Source organism: Nothobranchius furzeri, chromosome 12, assembly GCF_043380555.1.
Source record: "Nothobranchius furzeri strain GRZ-AD chromosome 12, NfurGRZ-RIMD1, whole genome shotgun sequence".
Lineage (NCBI taxonomy): Eukaryota > Metazoa > Chordata > Actinopteri > Cyprinodontiformes > Nothobranchiidae > Nothobranchius > Nothobranchius furzeri.
Window position 1 is genome coordinate 21,136,774 of NC_091752.1, and position 15,218 is coordinate 21,151,991.

General features: G+C 42.6%; 1 protein-coding gene across 2 annotated transcripts in view; it reads right to left on the reverse strand.

Annotated features, from left to right (window-relative positions):
- Positions 1–1,843, reverse strand: part of crtac1b (cartilage acidic protein 1b) — a 45,095-nt gene extending 43,252 nt beyond the window's left edge. For both annotated transcript variants that reach the window (XM_054750102.2, XM_070542404.1), the window contains exon 1: positions 1,672–1,843. In XM_054750102.2, coding sequence (XP_054606077.1) covers positions 1,672–1,758 — 87 coding nt within the window. In that variant the 5' untranslated portion in view covers positions 1,759–1,843. The remainder of the gene's footprint in view (positions 1–1,671) is intronic.
- Between the last annotated feature and the right edge of the window lie 13,375 nt (positions 1,844–15,218).

The window sequence follows — 15,218 nt, forward strand, 5'->3', positions numbered from 1 at the left end:
ACTTCTAGCAAAATAACAATCACATCAGACTCCCTTTCATCGCCGAGAACGAGCGATGAAATAAACGTTTATGAATGGCAAACGTTTTGTAACCACTTTTTACAATCCATAAATGCATTTTGTCCTCACAGGCTCACATAGAAGGAAACATGGCACCTAATATGGCGCCTCCCAGAGACTTAGACCTGCTCCCACAAATTTTAGACCCGATTTTTATGATTATATGTTACGAACACCTGAGCATCATTCAATTAATTTCAAACAAATTTTCGATAGATATTTTCAGAGATTAATGGAAAAGAACTACACATTGTCATATTAAAACAAGTTGAACTTCTGTGTCCAAACACACACACACACACACACACACACACACACACACACACACACACACACACACACACACACACACGGTTCAAAATGGGAGAAGATCTATTCCTTTGGAAAGTTTTAAGTTGAAGGACCCAAAATAAAGATTCAAAATGTCTAATTTCCTCTAATACAGACATAAAACGTGGGGGAAAGAAAAGACAGGTGAGTCTGTGAAAACCACTGGGGACTTCTGGCTTTGATGAAGTCATTAGTGTTACATTATCCAGTCAAGGACATACAGTCACTTCGCTGCAGTGAAGACCACAGCTTCCAGCTCAAGTCAAGTAGTAATGTGCATGCATGGATTCCCATTTCACGCACTCGTTTGGGGTTTATGATTCAACATCTGCAAGGTCGACAACAATCATGAGACGCAACGCATAAAGCCATTTGTACTAAAGTAGTCAAAGAGCGTATAATAGCCTGGTAAAAATAAAAAAAGAGAAAGAGAAAAGAAATGTTGTTTGAAGCGGTGAAATGCTTTCGATTTGGTTATTTATGTGAGCAGTAAGAGGCCATTACCACAGCATGCAACATCAGCATGTGCTTTCTGGAGCGTTCCTGCCCAGCTCCAATCCTGATAACACTGCGACAAAGGGCCAACAGCATCTTCACTTTAACACACACACACACGCATACACACACGCACACACACACGCACACACACACACACACACACACACACACACAGGACAACTTTAATGCGAGATAAGTGCACAGAGCACATGCTGTCTCCTATTTATCACAAACACTATAATTATGATCAAACTAAAAATTCTCCCTGATTCATTAAAGTGAAAAAAACACAAAAACTCTAACAAGCAAAATCTTGAGTGTTCACAACAACAAATGAAACATTTCTTTCTGTCTGCAAAACTTTTGAAGCCTTTAAACTAAATGTTTGCAGAGTTACACAATCATAAATCTATATTTATAATTACTGCACACAAATATAAAGTCAAAATGCAATTTTTTTTATTAAGAAAGTAAGAAATAACCATAAGAAAGTAAAGTGAAAGCAAATACTGCAGCCATTACTCTGGGCTCATCTTTACGCTCCTCGTCAGCGTTTTAGACATGATCCACGTTAATGGAGCACAACTCCGTCCGTAGTAATTAAAGGTTAACGACTTCAACAGTTTCACTTCACGCGACTTGTTCTGGAATTTATTAGCTGAGAAAATAATGAAGTTGCGTTGAAATTAAGAAGGAGAAATCAACTTTCTCTGCAGCGGACTTCGGCGGAGCGTCACAAGGAGGAAGACGGACAGCAGCATCCGAACTCGGGCAGGTACTCACAGGTTCGGAGAGGTTCGGAAAGTCCCAACAAATCCTGCAGCGATTGACAGCGAAAGGTGAGCGAGGAGGGGGGTTAGAAACACACATACACACCTACACACACGCGGAAAGTCGGCTAATTGTGCTGTGGGTGCCGACGTTATCTCAAGGGATTACCCCCCTCAATTATTCCCTTTGAACAACTTCCCAAAAATGTGCTTTCTGAAATCGCTGCTGTGAGATTTCAGCCAATTACCGCGCAGCTTTCTGAATATCTAAGCAGCCGGCCAATCACGGAGCAGGGAATCTGTGTGTAGGCGTGTCCTCGGGTGATTGTCTTAGTGAAGCGGGATGAAGATGCTGGGCTCAACTTGTCACTTTAGGATGCTTTAAATCCGTCTCAATAAAATAAAAACACAAATAAAATACATAAATGTTCGTGGTTCTGATTTATTGTTTCAAACTAATTATTTTTAATACTTAAAACATGAAAAAAACGAATCTATCCAAATGTTTTGATCTAGACCTTAGGATAAATCAAATCCTCACTATTACTCCAGAGCAAAACTCATTTTCTAGATAATGTCTGCACCCAATAGCATAAAAATATCAAATATCTTGTGTTCTTTATATATCATCAGTGTTACTTGAGAAGCTTCTGCCCTCAGTTTTATTGAATTCTAGCCTCAAACGCTGCAGGCTGTAAGCAAAGCATGGCAATACTTAAACAGCGTCATTTAGAAATGACAAAATATTGATTCTTCATAAGTGCACACATGCAAAATACTCAATCTCACCTAAAAATCTGATTCTAATAGTGGAATTGACAGTTTTTTCTGTTTGCTGTGGCAGTCTAACTGAAGCGAAGGAAAGCAATTAGTTACAAGCAAACTGACAAATTTGCAGGTTTTTGTTGTCTTGAGGGAATCAGATGGTGAGAAATGAATTTAAAAAACAGCAAATATGTAAAAAGAAGAAAAAAAAGCAGCTCATTGTCTCAGAATAATGATCAAAAAGTTCCTCATAAGTAGTGTGTGTGTGTGTGTGGGGGGGGGGGGGGGGGGGGTCAGGTTTACAGCTGTCAGTTGTATAATTCCTATGTCATGCTTCACTGAGTCCACTCACCTGGAGTCCCCCAATAAAATCAGTTGTGTGTGTGTGTGTGTGTGTGTGTGTGTGTGTGTGTGTGTGTGTGTGTGTGTGTGTGTGTGTGTGTGTGTGTGTGTGTGTGTGTGTGTGTGTGCGTGCATGTGTGTATGTGTGTGTGTGTGTGTGTGTGTGTGTGTGTGTGTGTGTGTGTGCGTGCATGCGTGCCTTGTGTGTGTGTGTGTGTGTGTGTGTATGTGTGTGTGTGTGTGTGTGTGTGTGTGTGTGTGTGTGTGTGTGTGTGTGTGTGTGTGTGTGTGTGTGTGTGTGTGTGTGTGTGTGTGGTTACGTCCAGCCTGGTGAAATGAGATGTTCACATCCCAAGGACGTCTCCCACCATAATTTAAACTCACCGGTGCTGGACGACTTCAAACCGAAAGTACTGAAGTCGTAAAACTGTGCACTTCTGTCTTTAATGTTATTATGTGCGATCGGCTGCTGTAAATCTGCAGGTGTGTGGCTGTGACTCCAACAATGCAAATACCAGGACCAGATTCCCCATTGTGATTGGTGTGCATTGACGGCAAACAATTAATACCGGAAAGTGTTTTTTACACGTTTAGTTTTCATCCTCTGTTGTACCAGCCTGGCTGCTCGATGGGAGACATTCTCCACTGGGTCACGACACCTTCAGCTATTTACTCCCTGATCTACCGTCCCTCACCCTGGAGAGCACTTATTTACGAGGGGACGGAGAAAAATCTGTCAGCACTCAGCTGAAGCCAGCGACAGTGTGTAGTATGGCTCTGATTCTGAGAGTGAATTGTATTTCTTTCCCTGGGACGAGTGGGGACAACCCTGGACATCGTGCTGCTTCCAACACCACCTTACCTTGTCTTGCTTCCCTTTCTACAGACAGTGATCATATGAGATGAAGAGGTTGGAAAGCTCTAAAAGAATGGGACAAAATGAAAGATATAGTTTATGGAGTTAAAGCCTTAAGATAACTCTTCTCCACGAAGAATAGGTGCACTTTCCTCTTGTTTTCATTAAACTTTCGTAATGGCCCCAGCGCTGAGTTGCTGCTATGGCAGGGTGACCTAGCATTTACATCCTTGGTCCCCTAGTCAGCAGATGTCGATAGATCACTGAGTTTTGGAGTCTGCACATCTGTCCGTCCGTCCATCCTATCTAGGACCTGGCCTAGGTAACAGTTTAAAGGTGGGAAAAATACATTTAATCGCCTCTTGAATGACCAAATCCCCCCAAAAACTCACCCAGTCTTTGTGAACATCCTGCTCTTAATGACTGGGTCACGATCCGCCCAAACGGCCCTCTGACTATCCCTCCCCCCTCTGTGAAGACTCTTCTATGTGCACGATTCATGCATTTGAGCAAGTAAACAGGAAGTAAAGCCATCTGGGCTAGCTAGTGTAACAGACCGAATGTTTCGTTCTGTTTGTCGTTTGCAGATTTCTTTGAAGGAGTTATTTTACATGTTCATTTTAGAGTCTGGTCCTGCTCTTGTAGGGGATGTTTAGGTGAAGGACTTGATGTCTATCAGTGCAGCTTGTCATCCGTCAGATGGCAGAGCTGTTGGTCAGTTGCTTAGGCAACGCGCCTTGGTGCATGAGAGCAAGTGTGAGGATTTCTGGGTCAGGTTCTGGAAGTTCTGACCTGTTGTTCATTGGGTTTTCCCAGATTGTTAGTGGCAATGAGTTGCTGTGATTTAGAAGTTAATAACGAACACAGAAAGCTAAAAACTGCCTCGTTTTTACCATAAAAACACAACACTATTAGTTTAGATGCCAAATTGTCATAGTTGTGTTATGTTAGGAATTGTGGCAGAAAAGGTGCCAACAACAGGTCGAAACGTAAGATACTGTAATGTTTTTATGGCTGCTCAATGGTATCCATCCAGTGTTACACCATTTTCTGTGACCAACTGTGACTCTAGAGAGTGGATCCTGAAGAAAGGGGGCTGGACCTTTTCATTTTCATTTTATAGTTGTCAGCTTGCTTGAAGGACTTTTTCCAAGAACATCCAGTATAACTTAAAGAGGAGATCCCCAGACATCCCTCTCCTGTACCTCCTCTACCCCATCCCAAAGGAATTCAAGGTATTCCCAGGCTAACTGTGTTATATAATCTCTCCAGCAGGTGAGGTGTCCTGTGGCTCATGTTTGAGCAAGACATCCAATAGAAAGCATCCAGAATTCATTATGCCTACACCTTCTTATTTGTTTCTTTTCAACACAAAGGAGCTCTGAGATCTTTATCCCTTCCCTGAAGGTTAATCCGGCTGCTGAGGAAACTTGTTTCTGTCACCTGATCTGATTCTTTCCGTCGTTTCAGCTCATGACCGCAGGTGAGGGTTGATTAGGAAATCGACAGCTTTGCCTTTCCACTCAGCTCTCTCTTCACCATGAATGATCGATGCATTATTGCCTCAATCCACTAATCACTCCATCACTCTATTATATTGTCATTAACCCTGAGATACTGTACTTCAAGTCCTCATGGTCACAATACTGATTTGCAGATGGCACTCTACGTTTTTCTAATTGAGGGCCGTGGCCTCAGACTTTCTTTCTGAAGCTTTAGTAATAGTCCCGGCGCTGTTTCCACCATCAGAACTGCTGGACCATTTTATGCCTAGAAGGAGAATTTTCCAGACCATTTTAGGAACCAACTGCGTACCGGAACAAGGGTATGTACTTGGAAAATGCCCGGCAGAGTCACTAGGCGGGACTTATGGCTAACTCATGCTGATTAGTTGTAACTCAATATAATGACTCGAAGACGAGTCATACACAAGTTTATAAGTGGATAAATACATTGTCATATCTGGTGTTAGCCCTCTTTGGTGTTTTACGGTAGGGAGCACTCACCACACATATTATGGTAATATGCATCCGCCACTGGAGGAAGTGTGGTTAGCTTGCTGTTATAGTTCTGAACAACTTGTGAAAGGAAGTAAAACTCCACTATTGACTCATTTTTCTCTTCACACAAACATTTCACTGTAATATTGAGTTATTGGTAACTGAAAAAGTAGCTTGAGATATTCTTAGAACAGACTTTTTTTTTTTTTCAAATTCATTGTTAGCATTTTTAGCTTAGTGTTAGCTGCCTTTTTTACTCAATTTTAGAGTAAAAAAAGATGCTGACTTCTTGGGTGTACAAGAAATAACTTCAATTCAATTCAGTATTTTTATAGCGCCAACAACAACAGTGTCAAAAGGCACTTTACTAAGTACACAGTACAGATGAGCCTGATTATCAGTGCATTGAGTTCAGTTCATTGTGCCAATTTGTAAAAAGTTTTCTATGTAAGTAAACCCAGCAGAACACATCAAGTCACTGACTTGTTATGTTAGTGACGTTAAAGAAATCTCCAAGTGCGTTTGTACATGCTGCCCCAAAGCTGTGGAACTCTCTACCCATTAGAGTTCGACAGGTTTTTAAATCTCGTTTAAAGACCCACTTTACGATTTGGCTTTTAGACAGTGACTTGTTTTAGGGTTTTATTGTGTTCTTAGTATTCCTCCTTTTTTATTTGCTTTTATTGATTGGTATTTTTATCTTTTGTTTTTGTTGCTTTGATTGTTCGTGCTTTGGTCCAGCCTGTGGAGCACTTTGGGCAGCTTCCATGCTGCGTTTTAAATGTGCTATATAAATAAACTATGGTATGGTACGGAGAAGCTGTGACTCTAATAATGCAATGCAAATGCAACTTCTGGGTCGCTCCTGTTTACTGGCTCTGGTTCTTTAAACAACTCAGGAGCTCTTCGTTGGCCGATGTCGGATCACAAATGTTGGCGCTGCAGCGTTAGCTCAGTGCAGATTCTGCAACCTCAGGGGCTCACATGATGTAAACAGTAACTACGTCCCTCTTTTTTATTTATATTTTTAAAGGGGTAAATACTGTCACAATGTCAGAGTCTGACACACAATCCCCCAGCCGGCTGAGAATAAAATCTGTTTCAATAAAAGTTTCCTTTTAACATGATTGTTCATTTCATATAACACAGTTAATCTGGCAGAAATATTTTGGTGTTCCTGATGGAAACAGCACCGACTGCACTAAAGACTCTGATTTGTGCTGTAAAGAACTACAGAACTCAGCCATGTAGCAGAAGCTGGTTCATACTTCCTCTGTGTTTATGGTTTTATGATTAATTATTTTCAATATTTTATCATTTGTAATCTAAAATGAACCACGTTTACATGCGGGGACACGGTTTTACCTTGTCAATGTTTTGTGATTATTTCACTGTAAACTTCTTTAAAATAAAAAAATATGTACTTAATTTAATTTAATTAATTTCATCTGGTAATCAAACATTTTACCATGAAGCTTATTCACTTGTTAAAAGTTTTAATGTTTTTTAAGGTAATGAATCCACTTTGTTCTGAGTGAAATACGTGTTTGAGGCTCCTGTGGGTTTGGGCTCATGTGTTTTTTCTGATGTTATTGCTGTTGTGTTCCACAGGGTCACCGTATAAACCTGACCTTACCCAAGCCTTTCCCCTAAAGTGTAATGATTTATTTTATGGAAGGCAAATCCCACCAATATTATTGATTTATGTCCCCATTATGCGAGCCAAGCAACAACACACACACACACACACACACACACACGCGTGCACACACACACATAGAGGCAGAGGCCGAGAGCTCTAAGCATGCTGTTTTCTTTTTGGGGGCCAACATTTACTTTCAGAATCAATCTTTCTATAATGTTAGTTTATTTAAATTTGTTTTATTGTTTTGTTTAAGAATCAGTGTGCAATGATCTACATTTTCTAACTGAAGCTTGCATGTTTCGTGGTAGAGCGGCTTCACCTCATTACTGTTTTTTTTTTTTTTGTTTCATCTGATGTTTAAACTATAATCCTCATATTTTCTGTGTGGATAAACTCCAGCTCTAATCTTTCAGCGTCACACTCCGAGTCCGCTCTGCCTGAACCTCCAGGGTGTGAGGGCATGTGTTACTTTATGCATTGGTGCCACTGCACTTGCATCTTTCACCTGCTCACACACACACACACACACACACACACACACACACACACACAGACTGGGGTATAGCTTTTGCCAGGGTCCTCCATAGATCAGCCTCCCTTGACAGCTCTCTTAAATGTCCTTGGCAGCCCCCCAACACCAAGCCTCGTTCTCGCTCTCTCTTCCCGCACCTTTTCCCTCTTCGGTCGAGCCTCTGATGGATGCCGCCATATTTCTCTGCTTCTCTCCTCTGGAATGCTCCCATCATTGGGCCCTATAATGCAAGACACAATCTGTATATATCCCATTAAGTGTCACTTTGAGGACGAACCTGTTTCTCAACACTCAGTCCAGCTGAGTCACGTTTACACATGAAGACAAGGCTTAACCAACACCTTTAAAGTCCAGGAGACACATTTCACATTTCTCCTGCCTTCTGATTTTTACATAATTTTTCTGTAGCTGCAGCTTAACAAAGCATCAATTTCCTTTTTCCTCTCCTGAACACGGATACTCTCCTGACTGTAATAAACTCCTCTCAACATGATGAGTGTTTTCCTCGTCTTCTGTAGTCTCCAACTTATTTTTTTAATTCTAAAAGACGTCAAACACACGCTCCGCTTTGCCATCAATCACATTTTTTAATTTAATGTATGAATATGTGATTTATGTGACCCAGCCAGATGATATAAATCTATTCTTTCAAGGGGGGCTAAGCGTGTTGATGTTCCTTTATTGATTGGCTGGCTTAATAGTGTTTGTTCTTTATAGCTGATCTCAGGAAATAAAGCAAATAAATAGTTGAAAATGAGTCCAGTCACTGTGACGCTCGCGAGGATGCGGAGGAGAGTGATCGAGAGCGGAGGAAGAAGCAGGAACAGAAATATGCAGATAAAGGAAAAAACTGCTGAAACATAAAAATCAAACAAACGTACAGATTTTCAGTCGTATGTTTCCTTTTTCTTTGCGTGAAATCAGGACATTGAGTTCATTCTTTTTACACGTGCGAGCCGAAGGTCTGTGCTGAGTTATAATAAGGTTAGCTTCCAGATAACTGTGTCCTTTGTGTGCAAAACGCTAACTTTTATTGACGTCTAGGAGTGACAGAAGACGATGCTTCTCTGGAAAGCCTCGTGGTCACACGTCAGGCTGGAGTCGTGTCTCTCCTCCTGATGCACAATGTCAGGCCATTATTTGCTCTAAGACAGTTTTACAATTCTCTGAGGATTTGTCAGATTGATTTGAAAAGCAAACAGAAGTTAACGCCCGACACCAAGATCATCGGACGAGTGACAAATTGGATTTGTCGTGACAGGTCGCATTAAGGGGAAAGAAACTGCTCTCTTTCTTCTTACATAAAGTCCTAATTTAATTTGTTTAACTTCAAACTCATCATTTAGTTTTTTTTGTTTGTTTGTTTGTTTTCCTGGTGGCAATCGTGTTAACTTTAATCACAGTCGACTGAACGAAACACTAAAACATCCTCAGCTTCAGGACCTCACCTCTTTCTCCACAGACTCGGTCCAGAGTGAGAGGAGGAGATGAGGGCATAAATCCAGCCCATTAGCCCTGGGCGCTCCTGATGACAGTTCCCGCCCTTTGGCTGATGTAAACCAAACTTCCTGTTTGGAGATGAAGAAGCCTGTCATTCGGCTGCAGCCTCCTCAGCCTCTGTCACCCTCCCTCAGCGACACTCCGGCATTAATTGCAAATCGATCCCAAATGAGGGACAGGAGAAACAAGAGATGGAACAGAGGAGGCAGTCATGTCCAGAGAGCATGGCTAGTTTTAGGAAGAGACTGATGGAAAACAACTGTATGAAGATTTTGATCAAAAGAAAATAGCTCATTAACATCTGTTCTTCCTTGAACATCTGCTGGTTGGGAACTCATGAGCTTAATCCTAATTTTAAAATGTTGAGATTTTGTTTTTCAAATGGAGGAGTTGAAGTATCTTGGCTTCTTGTGCATGAGAGAGGGAACGAGTGTGAGATCAATAGGCGGATTGGTGCTGCGTCTGCAACGATGCGGGTGTTGTACCGATCTGTCGTGGTGAAGAGAGAGCTGAACTGGAAGGCAAAGCTCTCGATTTACCGGTCGATCTACGTTCCTACCCTCATCTCTGATCACGAGCTTTGGTTAGTGGCTGAAAAAACAAGCGTCCAAAATGAGTTTTCTCCACAGGGTGGCTGGGATCCCCCTTAGAGATAGGGTGAGAAGCTCGGTCATCCGGGAGGGGCTTGGAGTAGACCCGCTGCTCCTCCACATTGAGAGGAGCCAGCTGAGGTGGCTCAGGCATCTGGTTAGGATGCCTCCTGGACCTGGTGAGGTTTTCCAGGCACGTCCAATCGGGAGGAGATCCCAGGGAAGACCCAGGACACGCTGGAGGGACAATGTATCCCAGCTGGTCAGGGAACACTTTGGGATTTCCCTGGAGGAGCTGGCCCAAGTAGCTTGGGGAGAGAGAAATCCCCAGCCTAAGCCACCCAGCTTAGGTTGTTGCCCCCGCAACCTAATCCCGGGTATGCAAATGAAAATGTAGGGACTGACGGCTTTTTAACTGTGTTTGTCTGATTATTTGTATAATACCTCATCAGTCCCTGAAAATATTTTTTTTAAAACTACATTTTTATGAAGCCAGTAAGAGCTAAAATGACTCTTTACAGGCTGAGTAATAGTCTCTCCGCTCCCTGTGGACTGAGTACCGCGTTTGCAACTTGAGCCTCTCTAGACCAGTAACCTGAAATCCTGTAAAGTTACTTATCTTGCGAGTCATTAATACTTCATGCCAGTCTACGTTTACACCTCAGAACCATAACCGTCAAGTCTCCCCTTCTAGCCGAGAAACTCTTGTATTTTACCTGTTTTCCACTTTTTTTCTAGTTCAGAAAGAAAATCCCGTATTAACCCAGTTGGCGTTTATTGAATCGTGTTGATCATGTCCGAGCTTCCAGAGTAAGCCTTTGTCTGATGTAGCGAAAAAGAGAAAAAGTACGTCTGAATGAAAGAGGGGAGGAACAGGAATGAACATCCGCAAAGCATTTCCTGATGGCTGAGATCTCAGAAACAAACAAGGGTTCAAACTGGATGCAGACCATCCACTCATGCTTCTGCGCTTGTACGGTTAACTTTAATATATGGTCAGCTGGCTTAAAAATACAGGTGCACGGCCAGGGCAAGAGGAAAGTCCGTTTTTACGACAGTAATTTTAAAAGGACACCAGGGGGTGTTAAAGCAAGCCACAACTGCCTAACATAGGTGTGGGGAGCACGTCTAATCAAACATTTGCTGTTGTCTCTGGTTTGAACGAATGCCTTGCAAGCCATACTTAGGGCCAAAAAAGCCCAGAATTGCTCAAGTCTGCTGCAGCAGAGAGTGGCAGCAGACATCTTGGACATTTTGCATCAGTTCATGACTCTACCACTGACTTGCAATGTAAATGGTAAATGGCCTGTATTTGATATAGCGCCTTCTAGAGTCCTGGAACCCCCCAAGGCCCTTTACAACACAATCAGTCATTCACCCATTCACACACACATTCACACACTGGTGGGGATGAGCTACGATGTAGCCACAGCTGCCCTGGAGTGCACTGACAGAGGCGAGGCTGCCGAGCACTGGCGCCACCAGTCCCTCCGACCACCACCAGCAGGCAATGTGGGTTAAGTGTCTTGCCCAAGGACACAACGACAGCGACAGACTGAGCGGAGCTCGAACCTGCAACCTTCCTATTACAGGGCGAGCACTTAACTCCTGTGCCACAATCGCCCATGTGGATGTTTTATCTCCACAAATAACACAAGCCTAGTGGAGTTCCTGATGCTAACAGTTGGCTTTTAATATTCGGGATGTTGTCTGCAGTTTCCTGGACGCTAAACCAACAGCCTTCCCAGTCACGTGTCAAGATGGGTGCGTCCATTAATGTTAACCCCAATTTCACACTGGAAGCATCAACGGTGCATAATGGCAGCAGAACGTCACTGCTTCAAACAGAATCTGTTGGTGCTTCAAACCAGCTGCAACGCGAAAAATTTCAGGCACGTCCCAGAAGCGACACGCCGCACCGCTAAAGACAGGATCTGGTTCTATTTTTGCCGTGTTCCGCTTCTGAGACACAGCAATTACCTTAGTTAATATCGTGCTAAACAGGAAATCACACATGGTTTCTGTGTAAAAAACCCACAATTTTCAAAATAAAAGACTATTACAGCAATGCGATTTCATATCTATGTAGTTTATGTCCTTGCATCATTCCAGAAGTGCTGCGGTGCATTCTTCATGGCTTTAATCCTGACAGTGGAGAGGAACAACATCATATATGACAAACAGCGGCATCCAATGTGTTTTCCTTCTTTTTGGTTTAATTAATGGTGGATGGCATAAACTAACCGGGAACTTTAAAGTCTTGAGGGATTTTGTGATCTTGCGAGTCCAGCCAGGAGCACAACGAAGAAGCTGTTCCGTGGCCAAGACCTTTCCGGTGTGTATGGGGCCACATCGAAGCTCGGGAGTAAACTGTTCCGCTGCCACTGATGCGTCCACTGTGAAATGGGGTGACCGTGTGATGTAGATCTGTCAGGTTTTTCTAATCCTAGCATTTCATCGTCTGTTTTCTAACAGAAGATAATCAGATCAGAAATAATATTTAAAAATTGTTTTTCCATGTTCTGCACCTTTAAAAACAATTTCATTCCAACTAGATTAGCTAAACAGCTAGCCTGAGCAGGGTCCCAGTGTGGATTGCTGCCATCCTAAAGTGAAGGCCTTATGTAAACCATCCCATCTGTTCAGATAAATGTAATTACATAAACCTTTACACCATTGTTCATTTCATATTAGTTAATCTGGCATACATATCCAGGTGTTCCGGCTGGAAACAGCACTGGCTGCTCTGTAGACTGTGATTTCTGCTGTAAATAACTACAGAACTCAGTTAAAATTGCTTTAGTCATATAGCAGAAACTGGTTCATCCTCTGTGTGTTTATGGTTTCATTATGAATTATTTTCACCACTTTTAATCTGAGAAACGAGGAAATGAGAACAAAATCTCTAAGATAAAATCAAATCTTTGCACCTGTAGTCTTTGGTTGATTGTAATAATATGTAGTCCTAGTTTGGTTTTTATCCCATGAGCGAAACGCGGCCGGCCATGCAGCGATCGCCGTTGCTGCCAGCCTCAGTCAGCAAACGATCCCTCCTCCTCTGCTTCTGTCACTGTCTTCTCAATGGGGTAATCGGGCATTCTCCTGCAAGGTAATTCCTGCTCAGGAGTGCATGTGGCCGACACTGCGGAAATTCATTTTTTGGTTTAATTTCAGGCCTATTGATCGTGGAGCACTTTACGACTGCATGACATCCATAATCACAACAATGGTATGACAGTGCAGATAAATAATGTGGCGAAGGAATGGAGATGGGGGGAGGTGGGGGGGGGGGGGGGGGAGGAGGAAGCGAGAACGGAAAACAAAAGGAAAAAGCCAGGTTGAAACTCTCACTGCATTCTGTATTAATTACTGGTCTCCTCCCTTCATCGTCACCTGATTGATCTCCCCTCGGAGGCCGTAAATTAGTTTTCTTCCCCCCAGTCCCTGAAATCTGTTTGTTTAAGCACCCATTAAAGGACAGTAGTCTGTGCTACCATGGTAATTACAAAAGCCAGGGTAATATATAATTATTGTGATTAGTGGAGCAGAATTAAGTTACTGCTAAAGAAACCACAAGAGGCCAATGCCAGAGCATAATGATGTGAGGCTGCAGCGAGCTGAAACTATTTAGGGAGCGGCAACAGGGAGAAGGAGACTGTCAGCTGCCCTGAATGATGCAAATATGCAGAATGTAGCTTTAGCTTCAGGGAGCCTGACAACAAAACTGAGTAAATATTTAAATTGCACACCCAGGAACAGAAAGTTGATTTGTTCTGGCAGAGCTGTTGACCAACATTTAACATAAGCCATTTGCACATTCTTGTACACTTCGAGGAAATTTGTCGAACCTTGCACACATTCCCGACATGCTGTTGAGTCATTTTCTACTCAGTAAGCATACATGCCTATTTCAGAAGCATGGAGGCCAGTGTGGTGAGAATCTGTGTGTGTGGAAACTTTCAGAGGGTCAGGAGAGCTGTTTTAGGCTGGCAGAGGCCACAGAAGCTCCCCAACCTCGCCTACAGAGTGTGTGTGTGTGTGTGTGTGTGTGTGTGTGTGTGTGTGTGTGTGTGTGTGTGTGTGTGTGTGTGTGTGTGTGTGTGTGTGTGTGTGTGTGCACATATATAAGAGTTTCGTGTACCTTTACTATGGCTTTGCTTACATTTAAATAGCCTCGGCTCTGACGCGTGATTAAAGTGAGATTTTGTATTTGTGTCACACAACGATAAAGAATAAACCGAGGCCTAAAATGTGACCTTTTATAGCGGACATGCAGTGAAACGATAACGGTGTCTAGTAAACAGTGGTGCTGGTGATGCAGCAGTGCATAAAGCATGTCTCTTCCTGTTGTTGGAGTCCGACAGTTCCCTCTCATAAAAAGTCTCAAAGCAGGAAGGCGATAAGGATGCAGGTTTTATGCAGCTTGGCTCTCAGTTTTATTTGTGCAGAGAAGTCCTAATACCCCCACCCCCACCCCACCCCACCCCCACCCCCACCCCCACCCCCCACACACACACACACCCGCTGGTGAGAGACCAGAAGTGGGGTAGAAACTGTTGCCACATGGGGAAGCAGTGGAGCGATGGAGGGTGAGCTAAATAAAATGACATGAGTGATAATTGGGGTATTGATCTGTTATAAAGTCCGTTTTGAACTCAAAGAAAATTTAGGTTTTTCCCCAAAAGCATTCAAACTGTTTATTGATATTGGCTAATTGAAATATCTGAAATGCACTAAGGGACATATGAAAATTGACATGAATAGAATGACATGAAAATGTTTACAACATCCTTCAAATGCTGCAACATGCATTAGCGACTGAACTTCCTTGAGTGTAAAATCAGTAAAATAAAAATCTAACTTTGACATAAAACTGCAGCAGCTTTTTATATACCCAGAGAGTGTCTATCCACTGGATACAGAAAAGCAGCTCAGGGCATTCGTTGGTTTTGTTGGTTATAAAGGTTTATGTCTGCTTTTACCTCTTCCAGTGAGGAAGAGCCTGGGAACTGTGAGTCAGGATCCCCAACCTCTGGTGCCGAGGTCACCGAGGGGGTCTCTGCTTAGGCTGCTGCCTCTGCGACCCAAACTGGATAAGCGGAAGCAAACGGATGGATGGATGGTAACATTTATGGTTCAAAACAGACATTTTGCTGTGTTTCTAAGAATAACAGCAGCACACTAATTTTAATTATAAAGCCGTAAAATAAACTAACCTATTTTCTTTATTTGGTACTTTATTTATGTAAAACAGCAAGTTTCTGATCATAGCGTGATTTCTTTTTTTTAAATTAAAGGTGTGGAACACTGAAAAAACATTTAATTAGTGG